The sequence below is a fragment of the Sprattus sprattus genome, assembly GCF_963457725.1.
Source record: "Sprattus sprattus genome assembly, chromosome: 3".
Lineage (NCBI taxonomy): Eukaryota > Metazoa > Chordata > Actinopteri > Clupeiformes > Clupeidae > Sprattus > Sprattus sprattus.
Genome location: NC_137922.1, coordinates 39,399,480 through 39,426,612, shown reverse-complemented (window position 1 = coordinate 39,426,612; position 27,133 = coordinate 39,399,480). Strand labels below are relative to the sequence as shown.

Below are 27,133 nucleotides of genomic sequence, written 5' to 3'. Positions count from 1 at the left end.
TTGAGAGCTAGAAGAACAGGTTTAGCTCTTTTGAGCAAGCCTTATTGGTCTTATTCTACCTGTCAGGCCTGTTCAAGCACAATAAAGTCCTTGAGAGGTAACAAATACAATTATTCCCCCTGGTGTAGGACTGCATTATCTAGTGTATGCTATGGCATTAAAACAGACACCTTGAAATGAAATCAGAGCACCTACCAGCTTGACAACACACAGCACTGTTTATTTAATCCACTCTCTCACCTTCACCTGAAAATGAGACGTGTGTTGACACACTGGGTCTCACTGCGCTAGCACACACGCATGCGCTCACGTTGGCTTTGCGCTCAAGCCACCCTCTTTAGCTGCGCACATTAAAAAAAGCGGCACGTTAGCGTATGCCCCCCCTGTGCCTCGGGGGCCCTGAACCTGTGGGGCCCCTCCTGAGAGGAGGTGATCAGACGCCGCCTTTCATGTCACCACGACGACGGGTGTGCAACGTTTTGAATTCTTAAAGAGCTTGAAAAATCCCTCTTGTGAAAAAAAGGCCCAGGCTTCAAAGCAAGAGAGGAGGATGAGTGGCGAGAGGAGTGATGCAAAGACAGACCAAGTGTTTGATGGCACACCTATAATGTCAGCATACTCAATCAGCCCTCGAGTGATTGACATAGGGAGATGGTGCTAAAAAAAAGAGAAAGAAAAAAACATAGGGACAAAAGAGGCACCTCCGCAAATAAAAGTTAAGTGGTGGAATCAGAGCCACTTGGCGGATGCCAACATGATGCCACTCCTCCTGTTTTGCGGCGTCGCTTGGGTGAGTGTTTCGAAGATAAACAGCTAAATACTAAAGAAAATGACTGCTCGAGTGGTCAGAGGCCTTCCTGGTTGTGATCAACTGGCGTCGGGGCACACAGACCGTGCTGTTGGGTGGGGGTGGGGGAGGGGGGCAGAGTCGCAGATCACTGGAGCAAGAGACTCCATTACAGTGTCACACTGAGCCAAAAGTAAAGCGGAATGGAGAATGCATAGTAGCAGAGAGGCGTCCAATGCAATCCCTCCAAGGCTCGGAGAACAGGGTAGTGGAGGGGTGGGTGAGAGGTGAGGGGGTGGCGGTGGCGGGCGGGGGGGTTTGCGGCGCATTCGAGGATAACCCTCTGTGCTCGGCATAATATGATTGTTTTCTGTGAGATTCAGGCCACTGCTTGGCTGCTCCGCTGCTACTGTGAGCCCTGTGGGGCTTTGACTCTTAGGGCTCCCACCGCCTCAGTTCGAGGCCTGAGAGCAGCCTCTTCCACATGTCAGCTTGTCGCTCTCGCCTAATAGCACACCCCGCAAATAATACCATCAAGCACCAGCTTGGTGTAATTCTGGAGGAATTGTTTATCAATCACAACACCGCATCAGCTGTTCATCATTCAGGCTCTATAGGTAGATTAGCCACAATGGAGAGAGCTCAACACCAACAACAGCAGCCTGGCAGGTCTATATATATATATATATATATACAGTATATAACATGAACACGAGTTGCATAGATTTGGTGTTGAATATGATTTCAGGCTGTGTAAAAGCACAGCAATGAGTATAAGTCCTATGTAGGGAAGCGGTTGAGCCGTGCTTGGTGTGTACCATCAGAATGAGAGAACATTGCACTAAGGGGATTATCCTTCCTTAGAGGCCGTTAGCTTTCCTGTCATGTCTTAAGTTTTGGTGCAGTAATAGCTATACACGACAGACCATTTTTTTTGTGTGACAGAGGGCTTGTTCCTGACAGAAATGGTTGGCTAGCTCAGGCAACAGAATTCTAAGTCATGCTTTCTGTCATTTTCTTTTGGCCTCAATTTTCCCAAAGCAGTTGCTGATAAAAAAGCATGCTTCTGAAAGGTAATACAGACATGATTGGACTTCAGTGTCAGCATCAGACAAAAGCTGTCAGGTGCAACAGGTATGTATGGACTGTGCGTATAGGAGAGGAAACTTGTTTATCATATATTGAATTGAACAATGATAAACTGCTCTATGCTCAATTATCTGTCACATGGCATCAATCAAAATAACAGACTTTATTGCAGTTGCAACAAATGCAGTTAAAATGTCTGACTCAGCAAGCGAAAGGAATCCAAACACAATTACAATGCAACAATGATGTCTGTGTTTCTGTGACACACATAAACATGCATGAGTGTCATTTTACCTACTGAACATGTCAGTCCCTCCTGCATTTGTCTGTGAGGACTGTGCATAAACGATACAGCTCCATCTCTGCCTGTTTAATTACCCAGATCCATTCGGCGCTCCAGGACCGTTATGAGCAAGCCTATCTGTATTCAAAACTTACCCCTTGCTAAAGTAATTACCTTCCTTGAGGTTATAATCTTTCTTAACATTTCTGGTGATTTGAAGCATGGAAGGTCTTAATAACTAATTGCCTGTATCCCAGAGAAGCACTGGCAGAAAAAAAAAGCAGAAAGGCTTGGCATGAATATCTCCCTTGTGTCTGCTAAACCCGTTTCAGCTACATTTGAGAAAATGGATCTAAGTATCAGACCTCATTGTTTGGAATGATAACATCATCTGTGTCTCATTACTGTGAGTGAAATACACATTCATGACTACTGAATCTAGTCACGCCGGGGGAATATGGAGAGCAGGGAGTGAATAGAGATTGCCGGCACAAAAAGTGCGAGACCAGGCACCGTGTATTTCTTTTTTTCCAGGCCACACAAATGGCCTTGACTGTAAAACCTAGATAAAGTTTGGCATTCGCTTCATTGCTCATTTGAACTTCTTCGAGCCATTCCGTCCCCTATCACTCCACCAATCCCCCCCCCCCCCCCCCCCAGCACATACCACATACACCTCCCATGCCACCCGTCTTTGACGTGACAAATGAACATCGGCGGGCCCACTGTCCCCTCTACCACCGCGGCGTGACCTTGACTATCATTACACGCTGTGTGTCACATCCTGTTTCAAATGCTTCCGTCTCGCCAGTCGGCACGTCTCTCTTTCAGCGCGTCCAGTCTGCTATCTGACCTAATTGCCTTAATGTGGTTTCCCACAGAAGCCCAAGAAATCCATTAGCGCTTGTTTATGAGGCCATTGTTTCTGCACAGGTCTCCGAAATCGACAGGCCTTTGTTGCAGCAGGACCTGTGAGAGAAGGATGCCATATAACATTATTTTTGTCTGCATTGATAAGTGCCTGTAAAACTACAGTAATGGTTTGATCAGAGAGACTGCCTTGTTGAAGTCAGGTCTTTTTTCCCCTATTATCTGCTATTTCAGAACTAAGACAGTATGTCACCTCCATTATGTCTGATAGTCTTTTGTAATAAAGTCCAGGAGGACCTGTTGTAGCGAAATGTCTTCTCATTTCTTATCCAAGACTCTCCTTTCCCCTCCTGTCTTCCACTAGAATATTAATCACTTAATTTACAGGCAGGGAATCAAATCTCATTTCTGACAGGTTATTATGCATGCGAACACTGGTGCCGACAGTGTGTGTGTGCGCATGCATGTGTATGTCTGTGTGTGTGTGTGTGTATGTCTGTGTATGTCTGTGTGTGTGAATATGTCTGTGTGTGTGTGTGTGTGTGTGGGGGGGGGGGGGGTTGTGGGTGCCTGAGCAGTGTAATTCTTCATATAAATCCAGACCTCTTAAAGAAGCAGTGTTTTATAAATGGCCGTTTACTATTGACTTAGTGTTCCATATGTAAAAGCCATGTTCTCATTGCTCTGAGCTGGATTCTAAAAAGACATGCATCGGCATGCATCATTTCAATTTCCTCACGGGTTGGCCATTGACTCCCAAACTTTGACTATTTGATTGATTCATACATTACACACTGGCCTATTTGAAGATGAAGGGTCTTTGTTTTACTGTTGCATTGCCATGGTAATGAACATAAGCAGTGTCCGACTAGAGGGTGCGTGGCTCTGCAAGCATCATTTGAATTTCCATCAGATCTGCCATTTATTTCCAAAGCCTGACTATGTACTAAACCTGTGGCTGATTGCATACATAAACACATGTCACTGCCCTCTAACTGTAATTTGCCGCGATTGCAACCTAAAGGAATAAACAATGGAAGCACAATGCAAGCTCAGTGGAACTCCCAACTGACAAAAAACAAAGGTATCCAAGCCAATGGGGTCAACAAACACAGAAGTGTTACAGGCCCCTAATTCTACCCCCACTCAGAAATACTATAGGCTAGCTATAACAAGCAAAATCAATAGTGTAGCAGCTACTCAAAGGGAAATCAATGAAAACAAGAGACGGCAAGACATAAAAAGGTGAACGAAAGAGAAAATTGCATAGTACAAATGAGCACTGCTTCCATTGCTTCTGGAAGTTTTTCCAATGAACACATACAATCCTCAATCTAGATAACACCTGGTTTTTGTTGGGAGGAATTTGTTTTTCCGCAAAACAGATGTGCTCTTCCCCACCATTTTCATACAAACGCCGGAAAACCTAATCAGCCCTTTGGTGCACATTTCCTTCCATGTATTTCCTCAGAATTCCCACTTTTTCCACGGCCCTCCCATTAATGCATACGCTTAACTAGGGAAAGTACATCTTGTATTTGTGCACTCCCGCAACATGCAACAGTCTGGTCAGTTTGTACATACCACGCCACAATTTTAAGTGCAGGTTGGGACTAAATAACACCTAAAATGGCAGCTAACATGTTAGTACATCAGACCTTCAGGACCACTGACAAGAGACGGCTCTTTAAGCACCATTTGATTTTCCATAGTCATTTACTTTCAAGCTCTTAACAGCTGTTTTATTTCTTCTGGCCTATTTGAAGCTGGAGGTTTTTAGCTTTATTGTTACATTTCCTTCCTGACAGATATCAACATTGAGTTAACATTATTTCGAACATTGTGTTCTGTTTTCATAAACTGAAATTTAAATACCTTGTTGCTCTCGTGGTCTACTCTGTAGACTCGGAATGACAGTAACCCCTTCAGCAACTTCATGTCCCTTTGCATACTTGATCTTATTTTACCAGAAATCCCCTTTAATATTTTAACAAGTAAGTTTAACAACTTGAAGGAAATCCGGCTCTATTATGGGATTAAGTTCAGGTTTGTTGACATAAACGCTTGATATTAACAAGTCTGTTAAATCCATGGGAGGACTTGACCTTCATGCAATCTAGTAAAAGTCAAATTCCAGCAAAGGGGGACACGACACAAAGAGGGATTATGGGTCCATTAAGCTTTGTATGAAAATCCTGATTCTTAGAAATCCTTCTTAATCCCCTACTTCTTCAAGAGTTTTATTTTCAATATATTTTTCCTTTTTAAGAAAGAAAGAAAATCCCCTGTTATAGTCTTACTCTTCGATGATAGCATTATAAGTTAATTTATTGAGCCTCGCTCACTTTCCCTTTGTTGTTTGTTGTTCACTTGCACACATTTGCTCTCTCTTCCTCTCGCCTTCCATCCTTTCCTTTCCCCCTCTCTCTCTCTGTCTCTCTCTCTCTTTCACACACACACACATACACACACACACACACACACACACACACACACACACACACACACACACACACACACACACACACACACACACACACACACACACACACACACACACACACACACACACACACACATCTACACGTGTAGCTATAGATCTTTGAGCTCCAGGCTCGTGTGGTGGTCCCTCCTCCCCCCTCCCCCCTCCCCCCTCCCCCTAGGCAGCGTCCCACCCTGACTATTGGGCCATGGCTCCTGCCCCTTCAGGCGGGGAGGCAGCCTCTGTGGTTGGCGCACTGGTTGCCATGGTGCACTGAGAAAGGCCCCCCTGCGGGGGTCCGTAACGGGGCCAGCATGGCCACCCCGCTCCCAGGTTGGGGAGTATATCGAGGAGGAACTGGCTCTGCCTTCAAACCCAAAGGGACAGCTTGGCGCGCTCTGCCTCCTGGGTGGCGGCCATCTTGGATAAAGGGACATTGTGGCCATGTGAAGTGCGTCACAGTCTTGTGGGCACTGAGCGGCCTGCTGGTCGCTGCCAGCTCGGAGGCTATTTTCGACACACAACCCGTAATTGCCCGAGAGATCTCGCGAAAGCAGTTTGAGATTGAACCCTTGCATTCGCTGCACTGTGTTAAAAAAAAAAAAAAAAAACATTAGCACAACACCACAAATCACTAGTTCATACCTTTTGCTTGAACCCTGACCCCAATCATGCCTTTGAGTGAAGGAAAATGCTGCCAAGAATGTAGGTTTGCTCTGAAATCCTCAGGTTTCCCTTGTCCTGCTTTTTTTTGTACCAGGGTTAAAGGTACCTCAGCCAATCACTGTACAGCTTGAGCCTGTGATGTCACACACATGAGTGAGGACAGATGAATTCCAATGCAAACTGTCACTAGATGTAAATCCACTCCTAACAAAAGACAACATAGAGAAAACGGAATAACGTGTAAAGTGAGAATATATCATCAAAGCAGTGCAGGTGGCACAGTGGTTTGCAGGTCTGAGTCTTGGCCAATCCAACAAAAAACAGGAAGTGAGGCATATGGGCTTTTAATGGCCTTCACATGGGAACTTATTTAACTGAATTTACATGAAAAGGAGAGTATGTATACAGTAAGGTGCCACTATCTGTGCAGTATAGCTTTAATGCTGTATTGTAAGACCTTAATTTTGTTATCCGATGTAATAAAAACATCCCCATTTATATTAATGTTTTTTTCTACACATATCCAAAAAAGTAAGTCAAGAATCCACCAGCAAGTGGAATTTCCCCCTATTCATTCTCAGTCAGAAATGGGTCGTGTATACAATTTTTCCTCATTGTATAACATATTTATCCCTTTAAATATTAATACTCACAGTCTCTGGAACATCAGTATGAAAGTACTGGGACCTCAACAATGCCATGTTCTTGGAAAGACATGTATGTTGTTCCTGGGAGCTTCCCGGGAGTTCCAGGAGCATCCAGTGTGTCATTCCAGGAACACAAAATCCCATGAAAATGTGGCACAGTGGTTTGCGTATTTGCCTAGTAAGTACTTGACCCAGGTCTGAGTCTTGGCCAATGCTATAAATAACAGGAAGTGAGGCATGAGGGCTTTTAATGGCCTTCACATGGGAACTTCTTTCACTCAATTTACATGTGTTACTTCAAGGAGATTATGTATACAGTAAGGTGCCACTATCTGTGCAGTATAGCTTTAATGCTGTTTTGTTAGACCTTATTTTTGTTAATGTAATAAAAACGTCCCCATTCATATTAGTGTTTCTATCCATATCCAAAAAAGGAAGTCAAGAATCTACCAGCAATAGGCATTTTCCCCTTTATTCATTCTCCGTCAGGAATGGGCCGTCTATCCTATTTTTCTTCCTTTGTATAAGATATTTATCCCTTTAAAGGTTCTCAATCCTCAACAATGCCATGTTCCTGGAACGACATGTATCATTACATTTTTTTGAAGGATGACATGTATGTTGTATGTATGTTGTCCCTGGGAGCCTCCCGGGAGTTCCAGGAGCATCTTGTGTGTCGATCCAGGAACACAATGTGCCATGAAAAAAAGAGGCCATTTCTCTCCATCCTCATACCCCAGATTATACTTTTACCATTTATAGCTTTGTGTTCATTCTAAAGACAGAGGCATACTGCTATGAACAGGGAAGTTTGTATTATATTGGATACATTAACAAAAATAAAGTCTAACAATACAGCATAAAGCTATTCTGCACACAGTAGGGGCACCTTAATCCCCTTAAAGTGCCCCATGTAAATTGAGTTTAATAAATTCCTGTGTGCAGGGCAGGCCATTAAAAGCCACCACACTCAGAGACTCGCTGCCACATAGCATTGTTCAGGAATAAACCTGGAATAAACTAACTACTTACTAGGCAAATATGCAAACCACTGTGCCACCTGCACTGCTTTGATTATCTATTCCCACTTTACACGTTATACCGTTTTCTCTATGTGGCCTTTGTTAGGAGTGGATTTACAACAGTTTGCATTGGAATGCATCTGTCCTCACGCATGTGAGTGACATCACAGGCTTAAGCTTTACAGCGATTGGCTGAGGTACTTCATGCCCCTGGTACCACAAAATAAATGTAAGACTGGGGAAAAGTGTTACCTGAGGGTCTCGGACCACCAAAGGTCTAGACAGTGGGAAACTAATTTGTGTTGCCCACACACTCAGCCATTTGATGCAACAGGCTCCATTGGGTTGGCAAGTTTTTCTCTGTGGCGTGCAGCAGGCCTGCGTGAAATTATCAGTGATAGGATGGGGGGGGGGGGGGGGGGGGGGGGGGGTGACAGTTGTTTTTTTCCTGGTAAAGACTGGTACAGCATTGGGTGATGCTTATGCATTATGGAAATACACCGTTGTAGAATCCTCCTGGACAGTGAGCGCTGGTCGTGCTGCATTGCCTCATGAATTTTGTTTACAGTATACAAAGATGGCTGTCAAAATATCAGGCATTTCGGAAAAACTAGCAGCAAGCCACTAGAAATTCTCTGATAGACATGTGCCACAGGCATGTCACATAGCCGATTTTTTCGATAATACATTTAATTGAATCACCACATTTGCATATCCATCAGGATCATACATGTAGTCGGCAGATGACAGATTCAGATTCACTGTGGAAAAACTGGCTGTGACAAGGTAGAAAACACTGTTCTTGTTCTTTAGAACCATTCAGAGGCAAAACAAACCCCCCTGGCATCTAGTCAGAGAGAAAATGATAAAATACTTAACATGAGAAATCTGCGGCACATCAAGTCCTTTTTTTTCTCGGGCTTGGTGGATTTCCTGAACAGGAAGCATCTCGATTTATTGGCGTGGCTTCTGTCTGTCTGGAAGCTCCTCCAGTGAGAGAGAGGCACAAGCTGAAGCCCTCAGGAAGTGTCCTCTCTGCTGGAGATGGTGTGTGTGTGTGTGTGTGTGTTGGGGGGGGGGGGGGGTTGAGCAGTGAGAAGTGCCTATTTCTGAGCTGAGGGAAGGGGGGGTAGCGATAGGCTGTCCAAAAGCGTATTGATCCTTCAGCTTGTCAGGCTGCCGGGGGGAAAGATCTCAGAAAAGTTTTCTTCTCCCCCTCCCTTTCCTCTCTCTCTCCTCCATCTTTCCCTCCCCCCTCTCTTAAAAAAACACCTTTCCATTGCCTGTGGAAATCGAATATTTCATGTCAAATACAAATGTGCTAATTTCTGCAGAGTGCTTTGTATGCCTTCCACTTATTATGAATCAGCAGCAACAATACACCCGGGAGATGTGTCTTGTGGGTATTGTTTTTTGAGTCATGCATTTGATTTTCTCTTTCTCTTGTTTATTGATTTCGTTTATGTATGTATTGATTGTAATCAGTGTCATTGCCTGCATCCTTCTCCAAGGCCCCACCCCCCCCCACCCCAAAACCTTTTCCTCCTGCTGTCTGGTTGTGGGCATAGGCATCACTGAGGACACAAATAGCCCAATTCTCAGATCAACACTCCTCTGGCTCGAAGCGAATGCATAATTCATGGCGTGTAGCCCTCTGCAATGAAGGAAATGACAGATTAATGTATTTCCAGACACACACTTTAGCACCTCGGACCGTTTATCATTTGGCACAACAGAGATTGCAAATGATTCCTGTTTCTTGGCTTCTTGCCTCCTCAGTACATGTGGACAACAAAATTCCCCGTCATTATTAGTGACAGATGAACATAATCATCTTGAAGGAAGGGGTCCACACGAATATTAATTTCCCCTTACTGAATTTCCTGACGGACGCTTCACCTCTCTCACCAATCCATCTCAGTCTGTAATTGCAAGGGACATTTCTCAGCCGATAGAGATTGCTTCAAAGTAGTTTTTCTCGCAGCCACGGTCTATGGGCTTCCACTGGTTCACTTGAACATACAGAGTCCCTTTGGTATGTAACAGTAACTGAACATATCCTCCCCGAAGCCGTAAGGGATTGAAAAATGTCCAAGCCAAGACCGTCAGCAGTGAACAACTCAAACATTTACATGACATTAATATTAACGGCGGAATCAGGTAACCAAACAAACCGAAAGCCACAGAGAACGATACACATATGCAAACACCAAGACCCCCTCCTGCATGATAAGGGGATGAGTGTCACGCTTGAGAACGTGCAACTGTGTGTGTGTTTGTGTGTCTGTGTGTGTGTGTGTATGTATGTGTGTGTGTGTGTGTGTGTGTGTGTGTGTGTGTGTGTGTGTGTGTGTGCCGCAAGTGTATGTGTATGAATGTGTATGTATGTGTGTGTGTGTGTGTGTGTGTGTGTGTGTGTGTGTGTGTGTGTGTGTGTGTGTGTGTGTGTGTGTATGTGTGTGTGAGTGTTTTTTTTTAGTGTGGCTTTGTGTTCATACTTCAAACTCATTTGGAGCAGCAGGAAGAGGGCATGGGGTTGGAAATGATAATGAGTTGTGGTGGGAGACTTGCCACGTAAATTGGGTTTAGCAGCAATGGGAAATTTTCTCTGGAGGCAATGATTGGCATTAATTGCATAACAGGTGTTAACAGGGATGGATTTCATAATTAACCATTCTAAATGCTTCAGTAAATGTGTGTGTGTGTGTGTGCAGAAGGTTGCATGTGTTAGTGTGTCTGTAAAATCTATCTAGTTTTCTGTTGAGGTTACTCTTCCAAGTTATGACTTGAGCATTTTGGACTAGACTCATTAGGCTTGATTTCCATGTGTCAATGTAATGCATTTAAAAAATAAATCTTTTATGTATCAGTGTACAAGAGAGACCTGTATTTTTATAAATAACTAGCTGTGTCACAAATGTGCCAACACACCAACCTAGAAGGTAGGCATATTAGTTTTTTGATTACATTTGAAAATTCCCACCTACAAAACAGTATGGCCACTGATGGCTGTGATTGCAGTGATAGTGGAACACGATTTCCATGTCTCCCTCACTTTCTTTCTTTCTCTCTTTCAATATCTATCTCTCTCCTTCTTTCCTTCTTCCAATATCTGTCTCTCTTCATCCATTACTCCTTCTTTCTCTCTGCTCTCCTTATCTCTCTCTCTCTCTCTATTTCTGTCTCTCATTAATTCCCTCTCCCTCTCTCCCCAACTTTCTCTCTCCTTGCATCTTTCCTTTTCTGTCTCTCTTTCTCTCTCCTTTCATCTTTCCGCCTCTCTCTCCCTCTCCTTCCATCTTTCCTTTTCTGTCTCTTTCTCTCTCCTTCCATCCTTCCTTCACTCTCTCTCTCTCTCTCTATCTCTCCTTCCATCTCTCTCTCTCTCTCTCTCTCTCTCTCTCTCTCCTGCATTGATGGAGTCTCAGCGTGCCTTCTGTTGATTTCCCCCACCGCCGCTGGGCTGAGGAGAGAAGTGAGCTGCCCAGCTCTGAGGCTCTGCTATAGGCACTTTGCTCAGGGGGATAAGAGGTTCCATATGGGATTTCCTCCTTTTCCTCCCTCCCTCCCTCTCTCCTTCCCTCCCTCCCCAGCTCCTCTTCTCCTGAAGAGACACAGGCCTTACTTGGCATCAGCATTTTCAGCAAGCAGAAGGGCGTCCTTCGCCTTGGAGCGCTGTTACTCAGAGTTACGGTTGCTAAGACACTGCATAAACTCTCAGACCTCTCAGCCGGCTCACTGCGTTGTACTGTAGTCCACAAATGTCATCCATATCATTATAGTGATCTGTAGGTGTTTCACGCGAACCATAAACATGTTTTGAGTAAACATGCAGGGAGAGCCATGAATGCCACCTACAGTTGTAATTAGACGTTGTAATCTTCACTCCCTTTTTATTTTTGAAACGTCTCTCGGAATATCAATAGCACCAGCAATTATTTTTGCCACCCATTTTAGCCGCTATGGAAGCAAAATAGCAGAACTTTCTCTTCATTCAATTGTAAAATGGAAATCCATTTCCCAAAGCCTACGCTTTGACGTAGAAGATTCAATAACCTGACTGGGGTGGCTTCTTATGAAGGAAGCCCTTCGAAGTGTTTCGCAACATTTCCCTGCAGGAAGGCAGACTCCCGTTGAGAAATGTTATGAATTCCTTGCAGTCTTTGCTTTTTATCATTTAACATATTTGATGAGCAGCACAGCAGGACATGTCACCTAAAGTAGCCTTTTCAGGTGTTATTGATCAGAGGATTGACTTTTATTGACCAAGGAGCCAGAGAGCTCACCTAAAGGGGTGCAGATGTGCCATTCTACCCAGACAAATGAATGTCCTTCAGTGTAAGATTGGCAGGGATTCCATAGAAATCTTCGAGATCTATTGCAACATAACTCTCTTTCTCTCTCGCTCTGTTTCTCTGTCTCTGTCTCTGTCTCTCTCTCTCTCTCTCTTCTGCACTCTTCTCCAATGGTACAGCACAGGTACTGTGTGATAGGGGTCCTGTTGTAGTGTTGACTGTGGGGGCGTTTGTCAGAAAAGTTTCAGAATTTGAAGAAGTGTGGTTCTTGGTGGTTCACTGTCATGCTTGTGGTACTCTTGTGATACAAATAAAAAACTCTCCTCTTCAAACATTAAGCTTCGTTTTTAGTCCTAAAATTTTATTTTTTTATGTTGTTTTATTTGCTTATTTGTAAATACCGACGTGTATGAACTGTGCTTTATAAATAACCTTGCCTTGTTTTGCCTACAGACGACTGAAAATAAACAGTCTATAGCCCCTAGTTTTCTGCAGCTTTCCTGTGTCAAGTGTAGGGACATCAGTGGGCTCATAAACTCTGCAATGACTCCACTGCATTGAGGCTGAACCCCCCCACCACCACCACCACTACCACCACCACCACCACCACCACCCCCACCCCCACCAACCTATTTCAAGTGGAAATCACTGGTGCGCCCCCGTGCCCTTCTCATAGCACCCGTCCTCTGGGATGCGCCGCTACCCAAATACACTCGTGCATTTTTAATGCGCCGCAGAGAGGTATCTCATGGCTTTGTGTTGGCTCGCCTGTCCGTCTGTGTGCTTTGGGCTAACCTTGCTTTATCTAACCTGATGATCCACACTGCCGATTGCCCAAACTGGACCCGATAGGAAGCAAGACTGACAAGAAATTGCTTTGTGAGAAAGGAGGAAAGAAAAATGAAACAAAATCACAGCAATTTGGTGGCACTGGGAAAATCGGCAACGAAACCAAGAACGGATAACAGATGGATGGGGCTGTGCTTGATTGACAGGCAAATGGAATGAGCAGATGCATATGTTTTTCTTTTTGTGCGCAAGTATGTATGTGTGTTGATAAGCCCCTCTTCGTATAATCTACTTGCTACTTACTTATTTATTCATGTGTTTATTGAAAACGAGAGGAGACTTGCAATCTTGTTTTTGTCTGTCTGTCTGTCTTTTGATGCCTGAGCCGGAGCCTTGCCTGGTACAGTCTCAGCACGACGGAGGGACACAAGGATAAAGACTCCACGCCGGTCTGCGTCTGTCGTTACTCTGCCGCTGTGTTTGTGATGGATGGCACCGATAACGGAAGCGACGGCTTTGTAAATCAGCGTGCGTGGAGTAAAAGAGAGCCCCAGCCCTCTATCCCATTCCCGCTTCCCAATCAGCACATTACCCCTGTTTCCCCTTTTGCAAAATGGGTGCTGGGCGCGTCAGAGTGACTTACCGCTATGGTGCGGAACGCATTTAGTTGTTGACACATAATTGTTTTGTTTGTGACAAGGCCAACAGCGACTTCACTGAACTGTGCAGCCTCCGTCATTCCTAGTCATTCTGGGGCCTGCTCTGGCTTAGTCAGCTGTGGCTCGACTGCTGTCAGGCAGAGCAATAATCTGCCCCAATGAGCCCATTCGAGAGTAATTGTAGTCTGGTAATCCACCGTATTTCTCTATCCATTCCTGACAATTACAGAGGAAAATAAACAATCTGCTTTTGAGTATTTTCCTCTCCCTTTGGTCAAAATGATTAAAGTCCTAAATCCTTGGCAATTAAATTTGTGTAAAGTTTTGTTTAAATGATAGAATAGACAGAACAGAATAGCAACAGAATCGCAAGTCATGTTTTTTTGTGAAGCACTAGATACTGAAATCATGGAGTGACTTCCCTAACAAGGAACATCAAATGTACATTTTAAATGAGGTTTTCTGCTGTAGCTCCTAACTGCTCCTCGGCCTTGAGCTCGAGTTTGTGCTTCACAGAAGAAGAAGCCCTGGATGTCTTAGAGCGCCTTACGTAAGAACTCGTGTTACTCGTCGAATAAAATGTCACTCCTTGAGCAACTTGGGGAGACTGAAGGAGCAAATCCCTTCTCCCCTGGCCAAGAACATTTACAGATCACTCCCTGACTCATCTCCTCGCAGAGGCTCGCCGGGCCGGCGCCCCGAGATGAAACCACGCACAGTCACTTTGCTTGTACCTACAGACACGGGCGAGTAGAAGTCGAGCCGCGACTCAGCCCATCCGTGTGATGGATGGCCCCACTTTTTTGTCCATTCCAGTGTTTACTGAGGCACGTATACATTCGTACCACTGAATGATGAGGTTGTCAGTGGAGTGTTGCGAAGCCTGCTGAGTGGATATGAGCAGCGGCTGCTCACCATCCGAGCTCCCATCCTCCCGTTCCCATCCCATCCCATCCCATCCCCCCCTCCTCACACCCACACACCTGCTGCACACTCCCACAGAGAGCCTGAAGAAGAGAGGCCTGGAGAATGAGGGCCGCCAACACAGAGGCTGGTGCCAGCTGGTGCTGTCCTGGCTCCTCTCTTAGCAGAGTTGGAGAACACTCTTTTTTGTCCAGCGAAACAAGGGCACTCACCGGTAAAAGGACCTGGGAAATAGACAGGCAAGAGGCGGTAATTCAATTTCAGCCTAGTACTGAAAATACTCTTAAAACAATAGTGGAGGTGGCAACGTATGTGTTAGCTTTTGGATCAATGCTCTAGACTGGATTTTCTGAAAGGTCTATATAACCAACAGCCAATAGCTGTCCAATATCAACCAATTATCCATTGAAGGACTATAAACAAGCCAATAGAAAATAGACTTTGATTCGCTCTAAGATAGTTGATTGCCTTGATCCCATGGGCTTTCTCTTCCTTGGGAGACTGACAGGCGGTTTTATCAACTGTCCTTCAGCGCTCCACTGAGCTGCTTCCATATTGATGGCCAAACAAGCTGATGTTTGGCCGTGGGATTTGAGATAAAGATTAATGTCCCACTCACTCACCCGGGAATTAAGCAGCTGTTCAGCTGAGATTGGTGTGGATTTCCTTCTCTTTTCACACATCCTGCCACCGCAGACGAGTTTCTTTTTGTATTTTGAACAAAGAACGTTCGTCTGGAAGGAAGCTTGTTGCCACAGATACAATTATCCTAAAATGAGATGCTAAGAACAACCTTCATGTCTGAGTGTTTTGATATTGTCTTTTGGGTTGTGTGAAAGACAATATCAAAACACTCAGACATGAAGGTTGTTCTTAGCATCTCATTTTAGGATAATTGTGTGTGAAGGGAGGTTAAAATGTGAGTATTGTGGTGAGGCCCCCTGCAAAGTCTCATTCTCACTGGCTGCTTCTGAGAAGAAAGAGGCTCGGGCGGCAGCTAATGAGAAACAATGAACAGATGAGCATATGGTGTGGATAATGAGGACAACAGTGTTTGCAACACAATCCTGCGCTGTCACACGTTCACAGGGCCAGAGGAAGGAGGGGAGAAAACATCTTTAGAATGTCTATATCTCCTGCCGAGACTTTCCTCAATGACCTCATACCAAATGTCCAGTGTCTATGTTCGTCTGTCATTGTTTGTTTTATTCCTTTTCTCTCTCTCTTCCTCTGCCATACCCCACCCCTCCCACCAACTTGTTTTGATTTTGTTTTTTATGTTTTTTTTTTTTTTCACAAAGCTTCCCGTTGTTAGCCATGCCTGCAGGCAGCGCTCTCAGCGATCAATCAAGTGTCAAAGACGTGCGAAGCCGGCATGGAGGCGCTTCCTCCAGAGTCTGTGTCGGGTGGCTAGCATCGGTGTCCTTTCTGCGAATGCACAGCTATTTTTGCCCCTACACATCACTACCACAGCACCCGCCCCCCACCCGCCAAATACACGATACACGGTGTCCTCAGTCTGTTCGAGAGCTTTCTCTCTCGCTGGCCTCCCGTGATGTGGGGGCTCTCTCCCCAGCCTAATCATTAGAGAAGGCTGAAGGCGCTGTGAGCTGCGAAAGGTGACCCCGCTGGGGGTGGAGGTGGTGGGGGGTTGGTGGTCTGTGTGGCTGAGCACAGGAGGGGGGCACTAGGAGGCAGACGTGGGGGCCCAGGAACCTTGACCCCACTCCTCAACATTCTGTAAAGAATCTTGCCATCCACAAATTAACACACACACATGCTGTGGGCATAGTGGTGTCAAGGTCAAAACTCTCACTGTGAGTTGTGGAGAAACATGACAAGACTGACAATTACATTTCTTAAATTCGCGGTTTAAACTGTTTTGTTCTCATCAACTCTAATATTTTCACGTGTGCCTGGTGTTGTTACACAATTATTACATTTCTGAACTTCTCGGTTTAAACTGTTTTGTTCTCATCAACTCTCATTTTTTCATGTGTGCCTGGTGTTGTTACACAATTACAACAGTGTTATTACATTAACATAATCAGGACAATCTTCAGCATGGTGTTAAAGTAAGACAAAAACCATTAAGTCACCGTATTTGTTGTTGTTGTACTGAATTATTCTTCTAGATTAGTAAACCCACTGACATACTGGAGACAAAACATGCAAAACACATAAAGCGTACATATCTAGAGCCTCTGCTTGAAACCAAGGAAAACAGGGCTAGCACTTCCAAACCAGAATCAGACTGAACAGTCTTTTGAACTGAGGAGCTGAGGTGGTGTTGTCTTTCATCAGTGCGTGCAGGAGGGCTGGAAATGGAGCTCATCGATCTTTGAATGCTCTTGTTCGCTCGGGCTCACGTGGGAGACCGCTAACGCAGCCGCTCCGAGGCTTTGTGGCGCACTTGCCGAGAAGCAAACACAAAGCATGAGCGCGGCGATTAAAGCGATAGGCGCAAGATGGTGAGAGCTTCTTAAGACAACTTCCACCTGAATACATGGGAGAAGGTTTTTCCCACCGGCGATGAGTCAGCGACTTGCACAAACAAAAACAAACACGAAAATACCCTGATGAATAGAGGCAAGCCATGAGCTCACACCTACTTGCATGAAACATTTTTGTCAATTTTTCAAGGGAGTAGGATGGAGAAAGTCTGTGGCGTGTAAAATGAACAGCATGCACGCTAACTTGACAAAGGGTTTGATCCAAGGACGAGACGGCTTTTTGGCAGTAACCGAAGACAAGGTTCTCCTGTTGCATTCCGTTCTGTATTCAGCTGTGCCACTTTTGAAAGATTTAGTTCATTTTTGACCCCATTTTTTTCATCATTTCCCCTTATCTGTTCACAGCACACATCAGCCACATGACTGCATGATAAATGTCTGAGTACGATTCAATCACCTTCAATCTATTTAAAGGCCAGTGGCCTCTGAGGATAGGGTAGGCTGTTAGTGTGTGTAACTATAGACTACCATGTCACTGAATAGTCTCTGTCTGACATTGCCCTGTTTCAAAGGAAGCCGGCTGCTCAGTCCTTGTGTAGTGACATTTGGAAGATACTGAGCTAAACCTAAAATTAAATGACTGGTCACATAATCCGCTTTCGTTGTCTCAGGTGTTCTTTGAAATTGCGCGGCCTAGTTTATACATCTTTGAATGCACCGCAGCAAAGCAAATGTCTGGGCATCTGACAGGAGTAAATGTGTGTGTGTGTGTGTGTGTGGCACGGTGATTCCAGTCTCTCTCTGTAGTCGAATGCGTGTCAGTGACCCCCTTGCATCAGTATGGAGCAATTAATTACTTTCAACAGCGGTGGCATGCCGACAGCCACGACACACAGGTTAGGGGGCTTTCATCGTCACTCTGTGCTGACAAGCCATCATCATGAGACGAGGGCGAGGGGGCACAGGAGGGATCGATTGGGCAGCTTACACACACACACACACACACACACACAGGCGGGCACACAGACTCTACACATGCACTCTCATCCATGAACATTCCTACAGTCTCTCTTGCACACTCGGGTAATGTAGCACATTCTCTTTCACACAGATTCACACACTGACATTCTTACACTGTCTTTATATCTATCTATCTATCTATCTATCTATCTATCTATCTATCTATCTATCACTCTCTCTCTCTCTCACACACACACAAACACACACACACACACACACACACACAGACTCTCTCACACACACACACACATACACACACACTCACACACACACACACACACACTTGTGCATGGTCAAAAACACATATATACAGACAGGCATGTGCCTGCTTGCGCACAGACAGACACACATGCCCACACATATAATGAACACTTACACAGATGCACACACACACACAAGTACACACACACACACAGAGTGTGTTGCACCTGTCCCTCTGCCTAGACGAAACAGGAGGGAATGGAAGGCTTTTTCTGGGTGACATTTACCCCAGCTGTGAATAAATGAGACAAGCCTGTCTCCACGCAACAAAGGCATCGCGTCTGTAGCCCCGCGTAGTGTGTCAGAGGGAAGTTTTCCAGCAAATCTTGCCACTGAGACACAAAGCCCTTTCAAATCACTCAAAGTTAATTTCAACTTTGAAAATGATCAAGTAGTTTTGTGGAGGAGACGCGGATGCTCATGACTACACTATTTCATTGTATTTTTTTTTTAAATAAAGAAAATCTGTCTCATGGGGAAAGGAGCGCTGTCTGGCTATTGGAAAGTGGAAATGTATGACAGAAGCCATCTGCATAGCATTCTTCTCAAATACTACACACACACAAAAATCACAAACAAACAAACACACAAAAACAAAACTAGATCGGCCCTTAAAAAAAGGCGTGTGAATATCAGTGTGCTAACTGTTTCTCTCCTGTGTCTGTGCTCTCTTCCAGAAGGCGGGCAGATCAACAACAATATGACCCAGCAGCACCCTTACCCTGTTCTGAGCCACATAGCACCCATGTATGAGCAGCAGCAGCCTGGCAAGGAGCTCAACAAATACGCCTCCCTCAAAGCTGTCGGTAAGGACCACGCAGCTCCTCACTTGCTCTGTAGCCGCACGTGTGTATGTGTGTGTGTGTGTGTGTGTGTGTGTTTGTGTGTGTGTGTGTGTGGGCAACTCAACAGTAAACAACCACGGCCCAGTGAGCGTCCAATAGCAGTCCGCTCATGGTGGGACGTGCTCTGCATTTAGACGGCCACCCTCGGTGGTCCAGATTTTTCTATTTTTGAGGTAGGATTGGCACACCGTGAACCAGGACAATTGGAAATGGTTATTTTGCGCTTCAGTGTTCTGTAGACCAAGTTTGATAGTCACACCCCAGTTGCACTCCCATAGTTTGTGGCACACTTTTAAACACTAGTGCACACACACACGCACTCATGCTCACGCTCACGCTCACGCACACACACACGCACACACACACACACACACACATGCACATGCACACGCACACGCACACGCACACGCATATGCACATGCACATGCACACACACAAACTCACACACACACGTACACACACGCTACATAAACACAGAAAGACACACAGAGACATCCACACACACACATACATGCTCTTTCTATATGCATAGTCTTTCTTAATAGGATTTCTGCTCATGGTCTTATGGTGTTTCACATACGCATATAGATTGAGCTATTTGTGCCCAATCATTTTTTTTTTTTTTCCCCTCAATCTGTTGTCTTCTGCCAAGAAACTGTAGCCACTGTCATAGTGTCAGAGAAGACTGAATGACTTAACACAATCCCATGCAATTCTCTGCAATCTCCTGCCATAATCACTCATTATTCTCTTTAGGCTGGAGTTTTGGGCACAGGCAGGCATTGAGCCAGTGGCCTCCGTTAGCACATGCTGAGTGAGATTCTCTTTGCTGAGAGAAGCCTATTCATCTGCCACCCCCCGTCAGATGTGATTTTTTTTTCTCTCTCTCTTCTATTCCATCCGGTTCTTAGAAATGTGTTTCTTTACTGCTTAAACCAGCTCTACAGAGCCTGTCGGTTAATGTGCCGATTCTGACAGAGAGACAATGCGTTTTTAAGAAGAGCCGCTCTGCATTATGCATGTACCAGTCTGGCCCCCTCACAACTTTCGCAGTGCCCATTTTGTGAGGCTGATAGCATATGGCCTTGAAGATTGCAGATCTGTCTGTTTGAGATGGCAGAAGTAGAATGTGAAGTTTCAGCGAGTTGCCACTTTCAGAGGCGCTTATTTATTTATATTTTTATCTATTAAGTTTGATGCGGTTTAGTTTGGATGCAGCAGGCAATCAAGCTGTCTTTAGAAAGGAATATATTGTGTTTTAGAAAAAAAGTACCCCACAAGCACGGAGGCAGAGTTGGCCTTGCATTTCATTAAACTTCACAGAAACCATATCTTGCTTTTTAGAAAACCTGTAATCTGCAGTATGCACTGTACCGCTGTTTGGCCGTGGCCTTCACTGGATTTGAATAGCGAACGCACCGGGCGCCTTCTCATTAAATATGCATGCATCTTGACAACTTCATGCAGGAGAGGAGGAATCTGCAGGAGCACCTGCGGGTGTTTTCAAAACAACACCTCATCATTTTTATTATCCTCGGAAGATTTAAGACAAAACTTTCTGAGGCTCTCTCAAGGGACTGATGAGGAAACTCGGGGAACGATCGTCACTCATTTTATGTTGTTTTTTTTTCATCAAAATTCCACACTGGATAATTACTGCTACACTCCAGGAATGAATTACACAGATGTACAGGTTTTGTGATTTATTATTTATTAAGGAACAGAAATATTAATAAGAAATTAAAGTATGGGCAAAACTGAATAGAAAGTGTGTGTTTATTGTACGAATGAGTAATTAATTATTTACAGTTCATGAATAGTGGTAAATTGTCATTGCCAAGGCCATAATCCATAATGAATGTATTTAAAAGCACATGCTATGCATTATGGATAGAGGCTTTAAGTGAAGTGTGACTAGTTTTTCTCTTTAATGTTGGCATAAAACTCATCCCCATCCTTGATATATGTAGGCAAACTGGACGCGCTCCCATACACACAGAAGCACATCACACACAAAATCTGGTTCCCTTTCAGCACAAACACACAACATTCGTACATACACACCACTCCCACCACACACATACAGACACACACACACACACAACTAACATCTTGAGAAGTGGACCTACAGGACTGTAATTTCCTCTCATTGTGTGTGAGTCACTAAAAAAGATCACTGGGTGGAAAACCACTCCAGTCCTCTGCTTTAGGTTTTTATTTCATCTCCTTTTTATGTAATTGCCTTTCCCCCAAAGATCCCCAAAGGTATAGGGTCTGCAGCTGGGGTGCAGATAAGCCACACTTCTGCCAGTCAATACTTATCTCCCCTGTCCCCAAATGCATCTCTAAGGTCACACTATTGGATTTCCCCTCAGACACGAAGAAGTGGAACTCACTAATAAAGGGGTGCAGCAGAAACGTCAAACCCCCTTCAAGATATTTGGATACCACTCTTTAAATAGAAGCCAAAACCTAGACCAATTATTTCTGAAGTCATCGACCTGAATACAGGGAGAAAAAAAGACCCAACAAGTGCCTCAGATTGAGTTGATTAGGTGTGGACACGGCTCACTTTGACCCAGTGTGAAGTCATTTGCTCAGTGATGCAGCGTGCCGTTGATTTATACGGGGGTGGCGATTGATAAGTTTGTGGTCATAACATGAACGAGCAGTTCAACTCTTTGAGTGATTATGCAGAAAGATTGAAGGTTAATTACATTTGTGGTGTTTCTGTGTCAGATCATTTATTTATTCTAGCCCTTCATCGCTACCTCGGTCTAAAAGGCTTATTACCCAAGGAAGTCCATGTGGACATGGTGGCAACACTAGAGGAGAATGCCCCTTCTAAAAGCATGGTTTTGTCCATTTTCTCAGACAGTGCTGACTTGCCATTTTCAATTACCTGAAACAGAAATACCACAAAAGCTATTAAGTTCAGACTTTCTGCATAATCACTCAAAGACTTGAACAGCAAGCGCATGTAATGACAGCTGCAGAACTCATCTTCTTCTACCTTAGGCCACAGACTTATCAATCACCCCTCATATATGAATTCTGTCTGTTGGAAAAGCGAGCGCTCTGGTGTGGTAGCGGCGCGTGCCAACACACCATTAAGCCGGGGATTGATTCACCTGTCGGCCAAGTGAATCCTTTCCTGACGGAAAACATGTCTGCATATAACATCACCTCTCAGTCAGCACCAACCAACCACCCCCCCCCCCACACACACACACACCCCCCCCACTCTCCACATCCCCCCTGACCTGACTCACGTTCGTCTCCTCCCCTCTCCACCCGAGCTTGTGATAAATAAGATTTAGCGCTGTGTGGAGGTGCAAAGTTTGCGAGCGTGTAAAGTTTATCTTCAAGGACAGGGCAAAAAAGCAACAGACCATCAAACACGGCCTCATCAAAGTCACGCCAGGACGCTGTGGAGCTGCGGGCGGAGGAGTGATGACTCTGCCGTGAACATGAATCACCTGGTAAAACGATACATTCCCCAGGCTAGCCGCCAAGGCGACAGCCTGGGCCCCCCTCTCAGTGGGAGATGAATGAACAGTTAAACGAGGAGATGAACGGCCCCGATAACACAGATTGAGAGAGAGAGAAAGAAAGACAGCGAGAAGAGAGAGAGGGAAGCAGGGGCAGCACATGTAACACTGTGCATGTCTCTCATTTACGCGACTCGAGGCGAAAGCAGCAGTTTGTCAGGCAGAGTTATGTATGTGCCACTGTCTGCTGAGATATTAAAACTCTAAAATGGCAGTGGCTCTCAGAGATGTAGACAAGAGTTGGGTGTCCCATTGTTTCTCACGCGGGGTGAGCAGACCCATACGCCACTGCAACCTAGCAGCTTGACAGAGTAAAGGTCAGGGAAAGACATTTTAGTAAACAAATGTCACCGGGAATAGTGGGGCAGTAGGTCACACTGGTGTGTTAGAGGGAATGGTCAGGTTAAAGCAGTGTGGATGTAAACTGCCAGATCATTGAGCATGAAAGATGAGTAGCCATTGACTACACAGCTGAAGCCTCCTAGACCAGACTCCAACAGGAGGGAGGACAATTCACAGCGCATTCTGATAAACACTGTCAGTCCCGTAATGAGATGGACAGTGACATTTCATGATCTTAGGGCTTCTATGAAGATTTTTTTAAATATTCAGTTTTGCCTATTTTTTGCTTATCACAGCTCTGATCTGCCATTGCATGTTAGACTATTTCTTGTTGTTTCTCATTATGTCCTTTCGTTTCTTCTCTTTCTCTGACAGCGGAGAAAGCCAACGGTGACTACTACAACAAACGCCGGCATTTGTCCGAACTGGCAACGAAGGGAAGCCTGCCTCTTCACCCCATTAGAATGGAGCACCACGAGCCCACGGCCAAGTACATCACTGAGATACCCTGCCCCAAGCAGAACGGACAGAAGCCCAAGAGCAGCAAAGTGCATGGACATGGCACAGGACAAGGACATCATGGGCAAGGGCCTGGAATGGGCATGGGAGGAGGTATGGGAGCTGGAGGAGGACCAGGAATGGGATCAGGGATGGGCCAAGGAATGGGGGGAACATTAGGACCAGGCATGGGGTCAGGCATGGGGTCAGGCATGGGGTCAGTAATGGGTTCAGTAATGGGAGGAACACTAGGGCCAGGAATGGGGTCAGGAATGGGTGCTGGGATGGGAGGAACGTTAGGACCAGGCATGGGGTCAGGAATGGGGTCAGGAATGGGACATGGGATGGGGTCAGGAATGGGGTCAGTTATGGGCCATGGGATGGGAGGAACATTAGGACCAGGAATGGGGTCTGGGATGGGAGGTACTTTAGGACAAGGAATGAGGTCAGGAATGGGCTCAGGAATGGGTCCAGGAATGGGTCCAGGAATGGGTCCAGGAATGGGTCCAGGAATGAGTGGAACATTAGGACCAGGAATGGGGACTGGTATGGGAGCAGCAATGGCAGCAGGAGCAGGAATTGGAGCAGCGATGGGAGGAACTCTGGGGCCAGGAATGGGTTCAGGGATGGGAGGAGGCATGGGGTCAGGAATGGGAACAGGAATGAGGTCAGGACAGAGGTCTGGCGGGGCATCGGGGATGCACACGCTGACCTACAGCTCACACACCATCGCTGCTCCTGGCATGTTGAAGGGTTGGGATGGCACAGAGACGGTGGGTCGGCGTAAGACTTACGGCCCCCGCAAGTCAGGCCAAGTGGACCAGGCGAACGAGCTGCACACGGCCCGGAGCCACCACTACCTGCCGACCCAGCCCTACTTTGTCACCAACAGCAAGACAGAAGTGACCGTATGAAAGAGGAGCACCTTTGTGGTTCTTCGCAGGGAAGAACAGAAGCATTTCCCAGGGGCCATTTGTCTCTGCCCAGGGTATAGACTGTCTGTGAGATAACCTCGACTAGAATCCAATTCCACAGTGTCAGTTTATAATTAACACAAAAAAGGAATTATTAGCGGATTCAGTTGGATTGCCATTGACTGTATGGAGAGAATTTACACAAGCAATACATAGAAATCCATAGGACCATTTCAGAGCAAATGGCAAAAATGGCAAAACTCAAAGGACTGTGACATCATACCCAACTGTAAGGAAAGACCATGGAACTCGATGTAACCTATAGCATCCCTCTCTCGCCAGTTTTATGGGGCTACGTATTCATATTATGCTCTGTGTGTGTAATCCTTTAAACAGAGGCAACGTCCTCTGAAATCTTTGCATGGACAACAATGTTCACTGCCTCTAGACACACTGAAATGCTGGTGGGAGCCCAGGACAGAGGGTGGATGGCTGAGGCCGGTTTCTGGCCCCAGGATGTATCAGTGACCTCAGGTCTGCATACAACCGCTCAGACCCACACGGCTCCACTCTCTGGACGTTTGGGCTGTCCCTCTCTCGTAGCTACCATGTTGCTGTCCAACAGACGATCACAGACCAAGACTGCAGAAGCTCAGTGACACTGGTTATGTATAGCTAAACTGTGGTTGCTTGCCTTGCCATTTGTTTTTCTCTTCCTGTCTACCGCCCCTCTCTCTCCATGCAACCCCCCCCCCCCCCCCCCCCCCCCCCCAACCCATGCTTGCCCTGACGGACCTCCTTTTGATTCATTTTGTTAGACCCACCCAACAGAAAGCTGATTAATGTCAGTGCAGGAGGTCATTTTTCATTTGGTCTCGATTTAGCATTTCGAACCGAGCTGCGAAAACCTAATTTAGGCAAAGAGGAACCTGCTATTCTGGAGACACAGAGGCGAAAGTATCAAGCCAGAAAATTATCTTCTTTTTTTTCCAAATAAGTTTGTGGGTTCCCCTGACCAGATAGTTTTAGAATTACATTAAGCAGGTCCATCAATGCATACAACACAGTATAATATCATGCTTCGAGGTGTGTTGTAGTGGTGTGTTCCGTTTTGATATTTTTTGTAACTCTTTTTAACTGTTCAGCCTGTCAATCATTCAAATGAGAGAGAAACTGAAGAGGCTGCCTCCCACTGTAATGAAGGAACCTGAGAAGAGATTGTCTGTCGATAAGTGTACATTCTAAAAGTTTAGTCGCATTTCAGTGTTTAACTTCTGTCTCTTTGTGTGCATATGTGTATTGATGTTTTGAAAAGCATTCAATACTATCCCACATGCTAAATGGAAGTCTCACTGTGATAACTGATAAAAAAAACACACACAGGTCACGGTGTCCCTGTTCCTCACCGACAGGCTCAATCCACTGACTGCGTAATAGAGTTTAATCATCTGCGTCCAGCAAAGTGCAAAATCTGGAATGCTCGACCTGTCAGGAATTGGAATTACACGCGTCTGGGATGAGATTCGTTGTGTGTTCCCAAGACATCCCCGCCTTCATGACAATGCTGTGAGCGACCACATTCCTCGGTCTGTGGTGCATTCCAAACAGGCAGCCTTCAAAAACACGGAGAAGGTGCAATGTAACGCTGTTACTGCCATTTGTCATTTTGTCAAATTTGGCTCTGACAACATTCTGCCACAGAAGTTTATACTTGTCATACTTGTTTACTGTGGCAAGTGTGTTTTTTAGATTGCTGCAGCATGTAGCTGAGAAGCTCCACTCTGAAATGAAATGCATAAATGGAGTACACCTGGATCGAAATTGCCAAAGAGATCTTGATTTTACCCTCCCAAACATAATTAAGGGTTAGTGTTCAATTTTTCTGTAATAATCACACAATTCTTTGATTAAAGTAATTAATCCTGGGTTTAGTTTAATTGTTTTGTTTAGACGACTTCGTGCCAATCAAATTAAGCCCTCCAATTTGGATCTGAGGCAGATTATTGCTCAAAAACACTGCAAATGGAGGCTCTTTTATTTCCCATTGTGCAGAAGTTCTGGCTGAATAAATGGTAAGGAGTGGCTGATTGATTAAGACCCGGGCTTGGAAATGGAAGTTGGCTACGGTGGTACCCCAGCTGGCGCCCATTCACCTCAAACCAGGTGCCAGGCATGGGTTGGCACTCTAGTGGGCACATTTCTGGAGAGGCCTTCGAGCGCAGCCAGAAATCAAAGTTTCTTCTCAGCTAGAGGGAGGCAAATGGAGAGTGAAGGTGCAAGCCTCCTAATTAGCCGAATCAAACTCATTCTCCTTCCCTCTCGCTCCCTCTCTGATGCTTTCTGTTAAAGGGAGTGTTCATTTGCAACTGGGGCTGCTCAGCTCAACCTCAACCTAACTAAGTATAACTAACTAAACATATGTTAAGAGTGACGTATTTTCTTGGATTTTCTTCGTTTTAGCCAGGATCACACTGCTCTGGCCTAAAACAATACAACTCTTTGTCATTCTGTTTGGACAGGTAAGCACCTTCAAGCAACAATGAAACAAATATTTAACACAAAACTAAATAAATCAAAATCAAACCGTATTTACAGAAAAAAGTCCAAAATGGCAACAAATTAGCACCTTGTTCTTGTGGACTCATTCTGTCCATTGTGATCTATTTATAGTGCCATGGGAAGCTTATTAACACTTTTGTGCTGGGTGGTATGAATACAAATACATATAGACATGAA

The 27,133-nt window shown here is 45.2% G+C and overlaps 1 protein-coding gene across 1 annotated transcript in view; it reads left to right on the top strand.

Annotated features, from left to right (window-relative positions):
- shisa9a (shisa family member 9a) overlaps positions 1-24,397 on the top strand; it is a gene marked incomplete at both ends in the record, with an annotated part of 28,600 nt that extends 4,203 nt beyond the window's left edge. The window contains 2 exons of the mRNA XM_080834079.1: positions 18,925-19,053; positions 23,361-24,397. Coding sequence (XP_080690205.1) covers positions 18,925-19,053; positions 23,361-24,397 — 1,166 coding nt within the window. The remainder of the gene's footprint in view (positions 1-18,924; positions 19,054-23,360) is intronic.
- Positions 24,398-27,133: the final 2,736 nt, after the last annotated feature.